A 14,905-nucleotide genomic window follows, 5' to 3' on the forward strand; every position below is an offset into this window, starting at 1 on the left:
GGCACATAACTTAAAATTCATGTAATATTTATAAAACCAATCACCTTATTCTCTGAAACTGATGATGTATAATCGCAGTTTTGGATCATTTTTGTAATTATCTCTTTCTTGTGGTCACTGTCAATTTCATCTTCATACTTTTCAAGTTCCTCTGCAAACTATTAAAGTATATTACAAGTATCAAATTATGAACAATTAATTCATCTGCATGAATCATTTTCATAGCAACAGGCTCAAGATAACAAACCCAACTTTAATGAATTGTCAGATCATTATATGTGATTACTAATAGTTTTAAATTGATCTCCCATCACCATTTACATTGGAAAATATTTTAGTTAACAATCAGCAGTGTTTCTACACTTTATCAATTAATTTTACAGTTGGTACATTCAGATAACTGTTGTTAACAGCTGACAAGTAATATCTATCAATACAGAAGGAGAAAAAATGGAATTAAACTTTATATACAATTTTTATTGCTATTAATTAAAATACAAAAATCAGCTTCTCCACACATTAGAGGAAAGAAATATTGCTAGGAGTAACAACTGAACAACTGCATAATGTCATGTCATTTGCTAACCCACTTAATCCAGCCCAGGGTCACCGGGGGAACCTGGAGCCTATCCCAGCTAGCATAGGGTGCAAGGAAGGAACAAACCCTGGACAGGGCATCAGTCTATTGCAGGGCAAACACACACACAAACCCAACAAACACACATTATGGCCACTTTAGGTAAAAAAATCAGGTAAAAATGTTAATTGTATATAACTTTTACCATTTTGAATTTCATACCATTGTGCCAATTTAATGTAATAACTAGAGCAGGAATCTAATTATGATCCAGGAAAGTTTGAAGGAAATCATTAGACAATTCACTATCTGTCAAACCTATTTGCTCAGAGAATGATAAATGTAAATTCTGCTACATTAATAATGAAACATAACATATCTTTTTGTAATTAAGCTAATCACAATCAGATGATTACATGCTAGCGATAGTAAGCAAATCCAAATTAAAACACTTACAACTTCTGGTATCATTTCTGCATTTCCCATCAGATGCTCCTGGTAGAGGTGAGGATTAGTGAAACGGAGGGAAACAAAAAACATAACATTGACTTCAGTATTTAAGATAGTGGCAGGCCTTAAATAATCTCTTTTATTTGTTCTCCTTTGTTAGAAGTCACTTACTTTATAAAAATGTATAACATTTTTTTTACATTTTTTGTTAATTTTATTGTTATTGCCAATGTAATTTACTACAAAGCACGCACAATGCCTGAACATTGAATTTATAAATAATGTATGGGGCTATCACTGTTCACTATTCTATGGCCAGGATGTGACCAGCTGCAAACAAAGTTCCCTGTACCGCTATTATCCCACACGATCTGAATGAAAGGAAGAACAGGCAGACCACAAGCTACAGTAAGATGGAGGGCTTTAAATTGTCTTTGCCAACTGTCAGTATGCAGTATACAGTCCCTAAGTTATAAACTGGGTAAGCAAAGAGCACTTGCACAACATCTTGACAAATACTGTGAAACCTCTCTTATGTTCTTTATTGAAACTTGTATTAGGTATGCAACCAGGGGCTATAACAGTACTAAAATTGATATATTTATTTGTGTACGGCAAGACAGGATTCTGATTTTAATAAGAAGATAGGTGCCAGTGTCTGTCTATATGTGAAAGGGGGCACATCTTTTCTTTAAAATATTAAACACTGCAAAGTGATGTGGCAGCCCAAAATTAAAAATACAAAACATGTAAATCAAATCACAATGTTAATTCAAATATTTTATGACCAGTCTGGGGTTGTTTCTCGACACCACTGAATAAAACATTATTTCTGTTTTGTATCAAGGATAGTTGTGTACAAGAATGCTATAACATCTCTTGAAGCCAAAGCATAATGAGTCATTCAGGCAAAGAAACCTACTGTTTTGCGATGACCAAATCAAGTTGTTGAAGAAAAGCGGCAATTCAATTTACAAAATCCTCTGATATTCAGAACTGAAGTAATCTAATATTGAAAAATGACCAAGAAACAAATCCACAGCAGTGGAAGGGAGAGTACTCAATTGTAACATCAAAATATTATTGCCTATTTAACAGGAAATAATATTTTTCCACATTGAAATTAGATATTGGATAACTCAATCTATGAAATGAATATGAAAATTAGATGAATGTGATTCTGCTGGAGAAGCCAGAGGTGTTGTGTGTTGTTTTCCCTTGCATGGTCAGTGGGACAGAGTTGTAAGACTGAGATGAAAGCCTACGTCAAGGTACTGGAACAGTAACTCCATTATAGAGATGAACCCTGGATACCAGGTAGGAACAATGGGGATTCAAATCTGGACACTTTTGTCCTTGCACAGATTTTTTAACAAAAAAATGAAATTTTCCATGAAATAAATTGTAACTGACAAAAGTAATTGGTATCCACCATTCTTTATTCCATATTTTAGGGGTGTCCAGTTCTGAATCTGTAGGGCTACAGTGGCTGCAGGTTTTTCATCCTGCCACTTTCATAATCAGTGACTGATTTCTGCTGTTAAATTACCTCTTTTCCTTTCATTCTTATTTCTACGTTATTTAGAACTCAGTCATCTGAATTGCTTATTTTTTCTATAAATGAAAGCCAAACAAAAATGAGATGTGAAGCAAGCCAACAGATGACCACCTAAGTTGGGTCCTCAAACACCAACCAATTTCACTCCAACTAGTTCCATAATTAGAAGCAAATTCTTATTGTTAATTAAACACATTATTTAATTCTATGGCTTGTTGCTGCTCTTATTCTCCCACAGCAGTCATTTTTAAAACTGTTGATTTACTTTTTCCTAAGAGCGCTGTCAAAATGATTTGTGGACTTCGGAAGATCAACATTATTTTTGGATATTGTATGATGGACACAGGTTGCTCATCATGTATTGGCTCGTTTTTTTTGTTTTTTTTTCATTATTGTTAGCTCCTATTCAAGGAAAAAAATTAAACAATTAAGGGGCCTGAGTCTTAAATAGCAAATCAATTAAAATTAAGGCAAAAATGTTAATTAGTAGAAAAACGAATCACTAATTTAGACAAGGGTTAGATTGAAAACCTGCCGCTACTGCAGCTTTCCAGGATCAGAGATCGGAACCACTGCCATATTCCATAGACCAGACACTTAGATTTTATATTAGAACTGAACTTATTACTTTAAAGATTGAAACAATTGAAAATTGTGACTCTTCCTTAAATAGTGGAACACCACCATTATGTTTAGCCATGTCTGAATTTGTACAGACAGGGAGTTTGCTAATAATGCTCGTCCTTTGTAGGATTTGAAAAAATACTTTGTGGTATCTTGTGGAAGGTGGAACAAAAAATGTTGGTTTTGGCACTTCAGTGTTGTTCTTGATTTGCAAAGCAAGAGATGCGATTACATTTACAGCATTAAATCAAGTCCATTGAGTGTGGGTATGGGATTCTGCTATGGATGTGTCTTGTCGTTTATCACATTTTTCATTTTCATATGTAGAATATGAAGGTGCAGATCAGGATTGGGGTCTGTTTAGTTTGTGAACCTAAGATTTACATCTGTGCTGTTTGCTGAAGATATTGTCTTCTTAGTTTCATCAGACTGATCTCAAGTTCACATTGGAGTGATTGGCAGTAGGGTGTAATGTCAGGATAAGAATTAGGCCCTCAAAATTGGAGATCATGGTACTGTCCTGTAAAACAGCACACGGTTTCCCCTTAATGTTTATAGTGAGCTAATCCCCAAGTGAAGAAATGAATTACCTCAGATTCTTGTTCATGACTGACTGGTGAGATGATTGAGAGTTTGACTAGAACAGGAAAGTTAAGGGTTCTACTCTGAGTACTAACTGAAAGAATGAGATTGCAAGTGCAAGCAACTATAATGAGTTTCATGTTGAGCTGACTCTTCATGACAGTGTGAGAGCTCAAAAAACATACAGACTTTAGAGGAGAACCGCTGCTTCTGGTAGCACTTGGGAACTTCCCATGAGGAGCTGGAAATTGCTGTTGATAGTATGGCCCAAGAAATGCAGGTGATGCCTGATTAAATGAGTAAAACCCACAGCAAAATATCAAAAAACTCTTTCCTGATTGTCACCAGTACAAAAATACAAAGAACTTCGAGTCAAATAAACATTACACCACATATTATACCATTTCAAAGCAGGGCCTTCATTTCTCATAATGCAGAACCTAAAAGTGCTTGGGCAACATTATTTGACATTAGCATAATATCCTAGTGATACTCACACAGACAAATGCATGAAGTTAAGTTGTTTGGCAACTACATTTTACCAGTGTGCATCAGAAAGAGAAATTGACTTGTTGACATATTCCAGTAAATGAACAGATGGTTGCTTTCCAGCTTTACAAACTTCAGCAAGCAGGACACTTAAAAAATAAGTTGCATATTTTTCAAGTCGAAGTTATTTTTTCCACAAAAAATGCATTTGTGATGCAAAACTGAATTCTAAAATTATTTGCTGTAAATACATTTTACCTTGCCCGCTCTGGCAATTTATTTGCAGTCTATGGGGCATGGAGGAAAAGCTTAAAAGCTTACTAAATATGTGAATTTTTCAAGCCGAGACAGTTGTCAAGTATTAATCTGCACTTTGCGATTAGGCAGGCATTGCAAAATAGTTTATTCATGTCATTTTTGAACCAATAAACATGAATATTTTGAGATTCAGCTATTTTAAATAAAGACCAGCCACAAGTGATAGCTGAGCACTTAGTCTTTCTGTGCAACAAAGTTTCACCCACCCTGCAGGGTGTGGTTCCTCCTGACAGACCAAATCACAATAAACGTTTTGTGCCACGTGGTAGGTTTTCTTTTGATTTACTTCCGTATTTATGGGAAAGTTTGTACAAATGAATAGAAAGTGTATCCTTACCACAAGAAAAAGAGTACAACGAATATGCGATAAAACGATAATTTACAGATCCCTTTTGATGTCACAAACATGCCTTAGAAACACAGAATGTGTGGATCAATACTTGACAGCTGTCTTGGCTTGAAAAATTGAAATATTTGGTACATTTTTAAGCTTTTCCTCTGTGCCCCATACCCTCCATTGTAATGCACCAGGGTGGGCAAGATATATTTTGTAATTTATATAAAGCGCTTAACTTTAGAACACAGTTTCATGTGGCAAATGCATATATGCTATGTTTGTGAAAAAATAACTTCCACCTGAAAAATACCAAACTTATCCTTTAAATTTTGACTTGTCACACTTTATAAATGTCTGTCACATTACTAAGGAAATGTATTGTTTTATGACAGTTGCTTGCAAGCTACTAAGGGTTAAAAGCTGACAAAGCTGTTTTGCAACAACGGCAGGTTATTCATACAGGCGTCTGTTATAAGACAGGATGCAGTTAGCTGACCTAGGACAACTTCCTCTTTAGGAACACGTCTGTTAGACACAGGAAAGATGACCTTTCCTTCTTTAGGGCACATCTGACACGTACACAAAACAGAAATGGATGGTCGATTTGCACAATATAAGATGAAATGCTTAGATAAACGATATTATGCTTTTTTATAAGGAAGCGGAAGGGGAAAGGAGGAAAAAAAATATAAAGCCGACCGAAAAGGGGAATCTGCTCTCTTCTGTCTTGCAACACATGAATCCATGTACTCGTCTGTGACTGAATAAAAGCTGATTGATTGAAGTAGTCCTGTCTTCTTTGGAGGTTTCTTCCATACAGTATTGCCAATTTACATGACCAAATATTTATTTTCTTATTAAATGGAAAAGGTTATTTCCATGATGAAAAATAAGCACAATTAAAAACACAGTGCCTCTGCTGTTTAGCCATTTATCACATAAGTGTGTGGAATACAGTACACAGAGTAGACTGAGGGTTTAGAAGGGATAGAGAATGGAAATAAAATTAAGCCACAAAAGGGTGGAAGAACAGCATGAATAAAAATAGTTCCCATCCACAAAGACAGGGGGCAAAGTTTTGTATGATCAGATGCTGATGTTCTTTATTTTCAAATTTTCATACATTTTCTCCCCATTAATAAGATATTTTGGGAGTACTGGAAGCTAACTGAATTTTTGAGACGGATTCAGTTTTTGCAAGTCCCCACTCTAGTAACACTGTGTAATAAACAATCTTTTATACAAATAGGAGATGCAGTAGAAAAAGGATATTTCAACTGTACAAGTTCTACACCAAGCCAGGGACAAGGTGCATTTATTTATGCCAACAAATTTTCAATTTCAATGGATACTTTTTATTAGCTTTAATGGTCATTCGTTACATTTTTATTTCCTCACTATCCCATTCAGCATCTTAAATTTCAATTAAAGTAAATTGCATTAGAAATATATATATATATATATGTATATATATATATATATATATATACATATATATATATATATATATATATATATATATATATATACATATATATATATATATATATATACATATATATATATATATATATATATATATATATATACATATATATATATATATACATATATATATATATATATACATATATATATATATATATATATATATACATATATATATTGTGGGGAACAGCCCGGACACAGACAGGCAGACATGATGGTTTTACCACACACGTGTTTATTTATACAATATATAGTGCACATACCCAGTGCCTCAGCACCAATCACCCCTTAAGTCCTGGCCACACGCACAATGCCTTTCTCAGTCTTTGCTCCGCTTCCACTCCTCTCCACCAAGCTTCGTCCTCTTCCACCCGACTCTCGCCCTGACTGGAAGGAGGCGGCCCCTTTTATTCACCCCGGATGCGCTCCAGCAGCATCCTTTAGGGCCTGTAGCCACACCCCTGTGTGGCGGAAGCCCCAGCGGTGAAACCGGAAGTCCACCGGGTGTCTCCATCTCTCTTCCCCCCAGCACTTCCTGGTGTGGTGGAAGTACTGAGGTCCAACATTCCCAAGGCATCGGGGCGCCCCCTGGCGGTGACCACGGGTCCCTACAGGGTTGAGCTTCCAAACTCCGTACCCGTGGTCCCCAAAGCCACCAGGGAGGACGCCCCCTCGTGTCCTGGAGGAGGCACAAGCCCTCCTCCACTCCTCCTGGGCGTCCCGGCTGGGCATGGACGCCCACCGGGCACCACAATATATATATATATATATATATATATATATATATATATATATATATATATATATATATATATACACATATATACTGTCACAGATGACTGCAGTCATTACCTGGCCGGGATGCCTGGAGGGACCGGAAAGGGACATTAATAGCTTCCGGGGCACAAAGGGGCAGCCGCCCTGGATAAAAAGAGGACCACGGGAAAGGGACAAAGATGATTTGACCTACTGGGAACCGTGGCCACCGCCAGGGGGCGCTTTAAGCATTAGGAGACCCGGATGTGATTACTTCCGCCACACTTGGCAAGATGGCGGAGGGATCGGCCAGGGACGCCCGGAGTGCTTCCGGTTCAAAGGGCAGCACTTCCGCCACACCAGGAAGTGCTGCCGGATGGACATCATCAGCCACCTAGAGCACATCCGGGTGGGAATAAAAGGGGCCGCCTCCTTGCAGTCAGTGAGCCAGAGTCGGGAGTGGGAGAAGGACGAAGCTTCCTGGAGGAGTAGAGGCGGCAAATATAGTGGTGATTATTGCTGAGTGCATTGTGTGATGGTGGAATTGTGTTTATTAATGGCTAATAAACGTGTGCATTTTATAAACATGTGGTCTCCGACAGGTGGTGTCCGGGCAACTATCACAATACATATATATATATATATATCTATACTAATAAAAGGCAAAGCCCTCACTGACTGATTCACTCACTCACTGACTGACTGACTCACTCATCACTAATTCTCCAACTTCCCGTGTAGGTGGAAGGCTGAAATTTGGCAGGCTGATTCCTTACAGCTTACTTACAAAAGTTAGGCAGGTTTCATTTCGAAATTCAATGCGTAATGGTCATAACTGGAACCTCTTTTTTCACAATATACTGTAATGGACGGCAGCTCGATGGCCGTGGGAGGAGGAGTTGAGTGTCACGTCATCACGCCTCCCACGTAATCACGTGAATAGACTGTGAACGCAGTAGGGACAAATGAAGGAGGAGCCGCAAACAGCGAAGAACAAAAAATTCATTAAACAATTGAGAAGGGAGCGAGTGAAGCATACAAGCATGTTCATAAGGGAAACAAAGCACCGTGTAAAACGTAAGTTTAAATTAAGTTTATAGAAACGCTCCCGCTGCGGATTGCAATAACGTGAAAAGACTGTGAATGCAGTAGGGACAAATGAAGGAGGAGCCGCAAACAGCGAAGAACAAAAAATTCATTAAACAATTGAGAAGGGAGCGAGTGAAGCATACAAGCATGTTCATAAGGGAAACAAAGCACGGTGTAAAACGTAAGTTTAAATTAAGTTTATAGAAACGCTCCCGCTGCGGATTGCAATAACATATTCGCGAGATAAAAGTTTAATGAGAAGACACGAGGTATAAACGAACCACACGCCGTAGCGCAACGTTAGGGGCAACAGTTTCAACCATTCTATGATCTGCTTCACGCAACTGAAAGACGGCACATGGCGGATGTTAGCCCACTTGCTGACCGCAACGTTAGGGGCTTCAACTCTGGCGCTGACGATATTCGATTCTCGAGAGGAGATGCAGTGAGTGTGTATGCCTGATGAGCCCAGAATTAAGGAGAAACACGTGTCGCATACTCTTTGCATTATTTGAAAGTAAACTATTAAAACCATTCTATGATCAGCTTCTGGGAACAGAAAGAGGGCACGTGGCGGATGTAAGGCGACTTCCTGATCAACCACAAGCGTAACCTGGCAGGTAACCATCCATACAGTCAGATTGTGATTCAGAAAACGAATGCCATGAATTTAATTACCACGATCTACATACTGTCAAATAAACGAAACACACGCCGTAGCGGGACAGCTGTGAAAAGCGAGGTTCACAAAAAAACAGATCCTTAACAAATTGTTATTGGTATATTTTCGATCCGTTTAAAAAGGTTTTATTTTCTTCTTAAAAAATTAAAAGCAGTACTTCGCCGCAACGAAGTGTGAGAATTTGGCTATATATATCTGCTTCTCACAATTAAAAGAGGGCACGTGACGGATTTTAGATGACTTCATGACCAAACATAAGTGTTACCTGCCAGGTAGGGTTACCACTTTTAATACAAAAAAATAAGGGACGCAGACTGCAGCGGGTGCCACATCCCAGTGCCAACACTTTGCAGACTCTACTTAAAAGACCCGCCCTCCTCACTGGACAGTTAAAAAGACCAATCAAACTAACGATGACATCAAGTATTACCCAATCAAAAGTAGGAAAGGAGGCATCTTTATAAAATGCGTGTGGGATGATTTGCATGAGATGCTGCTTTAAAAAAAATGATAAAAAAAATACGGGACAAATCCCGTCCCGTATTGATTCAAAACGGGACGCGCAATTTCATTCTCAAATACGGGACGATTCCATATTTTAAAGGACGGGTGGCAACCCTACAGTACCAGGTAACCACCCATACAATCAGATTGTGATTCAGACTACGAATGCAATGAATGTAATTACCCCGATCTACATACAAGGCGAAAGTCTTGCAACATTCAAAGATGATGGTTTGGGATAAGTACACCATAGAACATAAAAGAGCTTATGAAGCCTTGAACCGAAAAAAGCAAGATCTCGGAGATCGTAAAAAAAAAAATAGGAGGTAATGTCGTTTTACTCGCTGTAGATTTCAGTCAAACATTACCAGTTATTTCACGAGGGAGACCAGCAGATGAACTCAACGTGAGTTTAAAATCCATGCTTCTCCCACGCTCAATTATATGTCGCGTGTTCTCGGGTAGGTGCACCAAAAAATATATACATTTAAGCATGTAATGGGCAAACAAAAAATGAGGTATACCCGAAGGCACTGCAGTAGTACTTAATGTAACTTTACTTCTTAAATGTTAATGTTTTACTGTTTAATAATTTATACGCTTCTTATATGTTGTTCAAATTCTTTTATCAAAATACCAGTGACAGCGCAATGCACGATAACGTGGAGTGAATACACCATACGCATCCGCCCACGGCCGCCCTGGTGTGCGCAGATGGGAGTTGATTCTACAATAAAATAAAATGAAGATAAAAACCCAGGATTGTTTCCTGCCTTGTGCCCTGTGTTGGCTGGGATTGGCTCCAGCAGACCCCCGTGACCCTGTGTTCGGATTCAGCGGGTTGGAAAATGGATGGATGGATATATATATATATATATATATATATATATATATACTGGCAAAATACCCGCGCTTCGCAGCGGAGAAGTAGTGTGTTAAAGAGGTTATGAAAAAAAAAGGAAACATTTTAAAAATAACGTAACATGATTGTCAATGTAATTGTGTTGTCATTGTTATGAGTGTTGCTGTGTTTTATATATATATACATATACACATCCACATATCAACATATCAACATATATATATACACATATATATACACACACACGGTTTATGGGTGATGATTGTTTTACTCTTTTTATGTTTATTTTATTTTATTGTAGAATCAACTCCTATCTGCGCACAGCAGGGCAGCCGTGGGCGGATGCGTATGGTGTATTGACTCCATGTTATCGTGCATTGCGCTGTCAGTGGTATTTTGATAAAAGAATTTGAACAACATATAAGAAGCGTATAAATTATTAAACAGTAAAACATTAAAATTTAAGAAGTAAAGTTACATTAAGTACTACTGCAGTGCCTTCGGGTATACCTCATTTTTTGTTTGCCCATTACATGCTTAAATGTATAAATTTTTTGGTGCACCTACCCGAGAACACGCGACATATAACCGAGCGTGGGAGAAGCATTATTTTAAACACGCGTTGAGTTCATCTGCTGGTCTCCCTCGTGGAATAACTGGTAATGTTTGACTAAAATCTACAGCGAGTAAAACGACATTACCTCCTATTTTTTTTTTTTACGATCTCTGAGATCTTGCTTTTTTCGGTTCAAGGCTTCATAAGCTCTTTTATGTTGTATGGTGTACTTATCCCAAACCATCATCTTTGAATGTTGCAAGACTTTCGCCTTGTATGTAGATCGGGGTAATTACATTCATTGCATTCCTAGTCTGAATCACAATCTGATTGTATGGGTGGTTACCTGGCACTGTAGGGTTGCCACCCGTCCTTTAAAATACGGAATCGTGCCGCGTTTGAGAATGAAATTGCGCGTCCCGTTTTGAATCAATACTGGACGGGATTTATCCCGTATTTTTTTTATCATTTTTTTTTTAAAGCAGCGTCTCATGCAAATCATCCCACACGCATTTTATGAAGATGCCTCCTTTCCTAGTTTTGATTGGGTAATACTTGATGTCATCGTTAGTTTGATTGGTGTTTTTCATTCAAAATTTGTACTAACCCCTACTCTCTCTTCTGTTTCCTTTTCCGGTGTCCTATTGGTGGTGGCTTGTGCCACCACCATCTACCCAAAGCACCATGATGTTCCAACAATGATGGATGGATTAAAAGCCAGAAGTCTGTATAACCATCAGCATAAAGTGACTCTGTGAGAACCCTAACTACAAAGAGGACTATTTCATTTATGTTAGGTAGAATGCCCAAAGGGGACTGGGCGGTCTCGTGGCCTGGAACCCCTACAGATTTTATTTTTTTCTCCAGCCTTCTGGAGTTTTTTTTTGTTTTTTCTGTCCACCCTGGCCATCGGACCTTACTCCTTTTTATGTTAACTAAGGTTGTCTTATTTTAATTTCTTATTTGTCTTTTATTCTTCTTTTCTTCATTATGTAAAGCACTTTGAGCTACTTTTTGTATGAAAATGTGCTATATAAATAAATGTTGTTGTTGTTGTTGTTGTTTAACTGTCCAGTGAGGAGGGCGTGTCTTTTAAGTACAGTGTGCAAAGTGTTGGCACTGAGATGTGGCGTCAGCGCCATTGTTGAAGCCCCTAACGTTGCGGTCAGCAAGTCGGCTAACATCCGCCATGTGCCGTCTTTCAGTTGCGAGAAGCAGATCATAGAATGGTTGAAACTGTTGCCCCTAACGTTGCGCCACGGCGTGTGGTTCGTTTATACCTCGTGTCTTCTCATTAAACTTTTATCTCGCGAATATGTTATTGCAATCCGCAGCGGGAGCGTTTCTATAAACTTAATTTAAACTTACGTTTTACACCGTGCTTTGTTTCCCTTATGAACATGCTTGTATGCTTAACTCGCTCCGTTCTCAATTGTTTAATAAATTTTTTGCTGTTCGCTGTTTGCGGCTGTTCCTCCATTTCCCCCTACTTCGTTGTTTTATCTCGCGAATATGTTATTGCAATCCTTAACGGGAGCGTTTCAATAAACTGATTGAAAATAGTTTTGCATTTACCTTTTTAGTAAAAGGCGAGCTTTTAAGCCTGAGAAATCACCGCGTAAATGCACACGTTTAATTGGACATGTGTTAATATGTATGGTTACACAGTATTAAAAGACAGTGAACAACGTCAGTTACCTTTGTTCCCGCGTTTGATAAAAGGTGAGCTTTTAAGCCTGAGAAATCACCCCGTAAATGCACACGTTTAATTGCACATGTGTTAATATGTATGCTTACACAGTATTAAAAGACAGTCAAAAATTAACGTCATTTACCTTCGTTCCCGCGTGTGACTCGTGCTGTAAATCTCTTCCTTGTTTTCAGTTCACGTGATTACGTAGGAGGCGTGATGACGCGATACGTGACTCCGCCTCCTCCATTACAGTGTATGGACAAAAAATATGTTCCAGTTATGACCATTACGCTTTGAATTTCGAAATGAAACCTGCCTAACTTTTGTAAGTAAGCTGTAAGGAATGAGCCTGCCAAATTTCAGCCTTCCACCTACACGGGAAGTTGGAGAATTAGTGATGAGTCAGTCAGTGAGTGAGTGAGTCAGTCAGTCAGTGAGGACTTTGCCTTTTATTATTATAGATGACAGCAACACTCATAACAATGACAACACAATTACATTGACAATCATGTTACGTTATTTTTAAAATGTTTCCTTTACTTTTTCATAACCTCTTTAACACACTACTTCTCTGCTGCGAAGCATGGGTATTTTGCTATATATATATATATCTGTATGTGTATATATCTGTATGTGTATATATATATATGTATGTGTATATATCTGTATGTGTATATATATATGTGTGTGTATATATATATATATATATATATATATATATATATATATATATATATGTCTGTATATATATATATATATATATATATATACTAGCAAAATACCCGCGCTTCGCAGCGGAGAAGTAGTGTGTTAAAGAGGTTATGAAAAAGTAAAGGAAACATTTTAAAAATAACGTAACATGATTGTCAATGTAATTGTGTTGTCATTGTTATGAGTGTTGCTGTCATATATATATACATATACACATATGCACACACATATACAGATATATTATATATACATATACACATATATTTTTTATATATATATTTTTTATATATATATATATATATATATATATATATATATACACATACATACATACATACATACATATACACACATAGATGCACTTACAATAACATAGAAATCAATATAAACAACATTAACATCATTATCATATGAGAATATGAAGTAATATATAAGAAGCACATTTCATATAAATATAAATTATTAAACAGTAAAATCTTCTTCTATAATTTGCTACCGTGGCTTTTCGTTGGTCTGTCCAGGATTTTAAATCACCTGTAGCTTGCAAACCGTTTCACCTATTGACTTGAAATCTGGTACACATATAATACGTCACGTCTGCTATCCGCTTTATGGGTGATGATTGTATTACTCTTTTTATGTTTATTTTATTTTAGAATCAACTCCTATCTGCGCACACCAGGGCGGCCGTGGGCAGATGCGTATGGTGTATTCACTCCATGTTATCGTGCATTGCGCTGTCACTGGTATTTTGATAAAAGAATTTGAACAATATATAAGAAGCATATAAATTATTAAACAGTAAAACATTAACATTTAAGAAGTAAAGTTACATTGAGTACTACTGCAGTGCCTTCGGGTATACCTCATTTTTTCTTTGCCCAGTACATGCTTAAATGTATACATTTTTTGGTGTACCTACCCGAGAACACGTGACATATAACCGACCGTGGGAGAAGCATGGATTTTAAACACGCGTTGAGTTCATCTGCTGGTCTCCCTCGTTGAATAACTGGTAATGTTTGACTAAAATCTACAGCGAGTAAAACAACATTACCTCCTTTTTTTTTTTTACGATCTCTGAGATCTTGCTTTTTTCGGTTCAAGGCTTCATAAGCTCTTTTATGTTCCATGGTGTACTTAATAAGTACTAATTATCCCAAACCATCATCTTTGAATGTTGCAAGACTTTCGCCTTGTATGTAGATCGGGGTAATTACATTCATTGCATTCCTAGTCTGAATCACAATCTGATTGTATGGGTGGTTACCTGGCACTGTAGGGTTGCCACCCGTCCTTTAAAATACGGAATCGTGCCGCGTTTGAGAATGAAATTGCGCGTCCCGTTTTGAATCAATACTGGACGTGATTTATCCCGTATTTTTTTTATCATTTTTTTTTAAAGCAGCGTCTCATGCAAATCATCCCACACGCATTTTATGAAGATGCCTCCTTTCCTACTTTGGATTGGGTAATACTTGATGTCATCGTTAGTTTGATTGGTGTTTTTAACTGTCCAGTGAGGAGGGCGTGTCTTTTAAGTACAGTCTGCAAAGTGTTGGCACTGAGATGTGGCATCAGCGCCATACTTGAAGCCCCTAACGTTGCGGTCAGCAAGTCGGCTAACAT

The 14,905-nt window shown here is 37.6% G+C and overlaps 1 protein-coding gene across 1 annotated transcript in view; it reads right to left on the minus strand.

Annotated features, from left to right (window-relative positions):
* The window catches only part of LOC114651775 (uncharacterized), a 72,002-nt gene that overhangs the window by 35,509 nt on the left and 21,588 nt on the right, over positions 1–14,905 (minus strand). The window contains exons 6-7 of the mRNA XM_028801737.2: positions 1,034–1,072; positions 45–158 (exon numbers count right to left, since the gene is read on the minus strand). Of these exons, the coding sequence (XP_028657570.2) occupies positions 45–158; positions 1,034–1,072 (153 nt within the window). The remainder of the gene's footprint in view (positions 1–44; positions 159–1,033; positions 1,073–14,905) is intronic.

Source organism: Erpetoichthys calabaricus, chromosome 5 (genome assembly GCF_900747795.2).
Source record: "Erpetoichthys calabaricus chromosome 5, fErpCal1.3, whole genome shotgun sequence".
Classification (NCBI taxonomy): domain Eukaryota; kingdom Metazoa; phylum Chordata; class Cladistia; order Polypteriformes; family Polypteridae; genus Erpetoichthys; species Erpetoichthys calabaricus.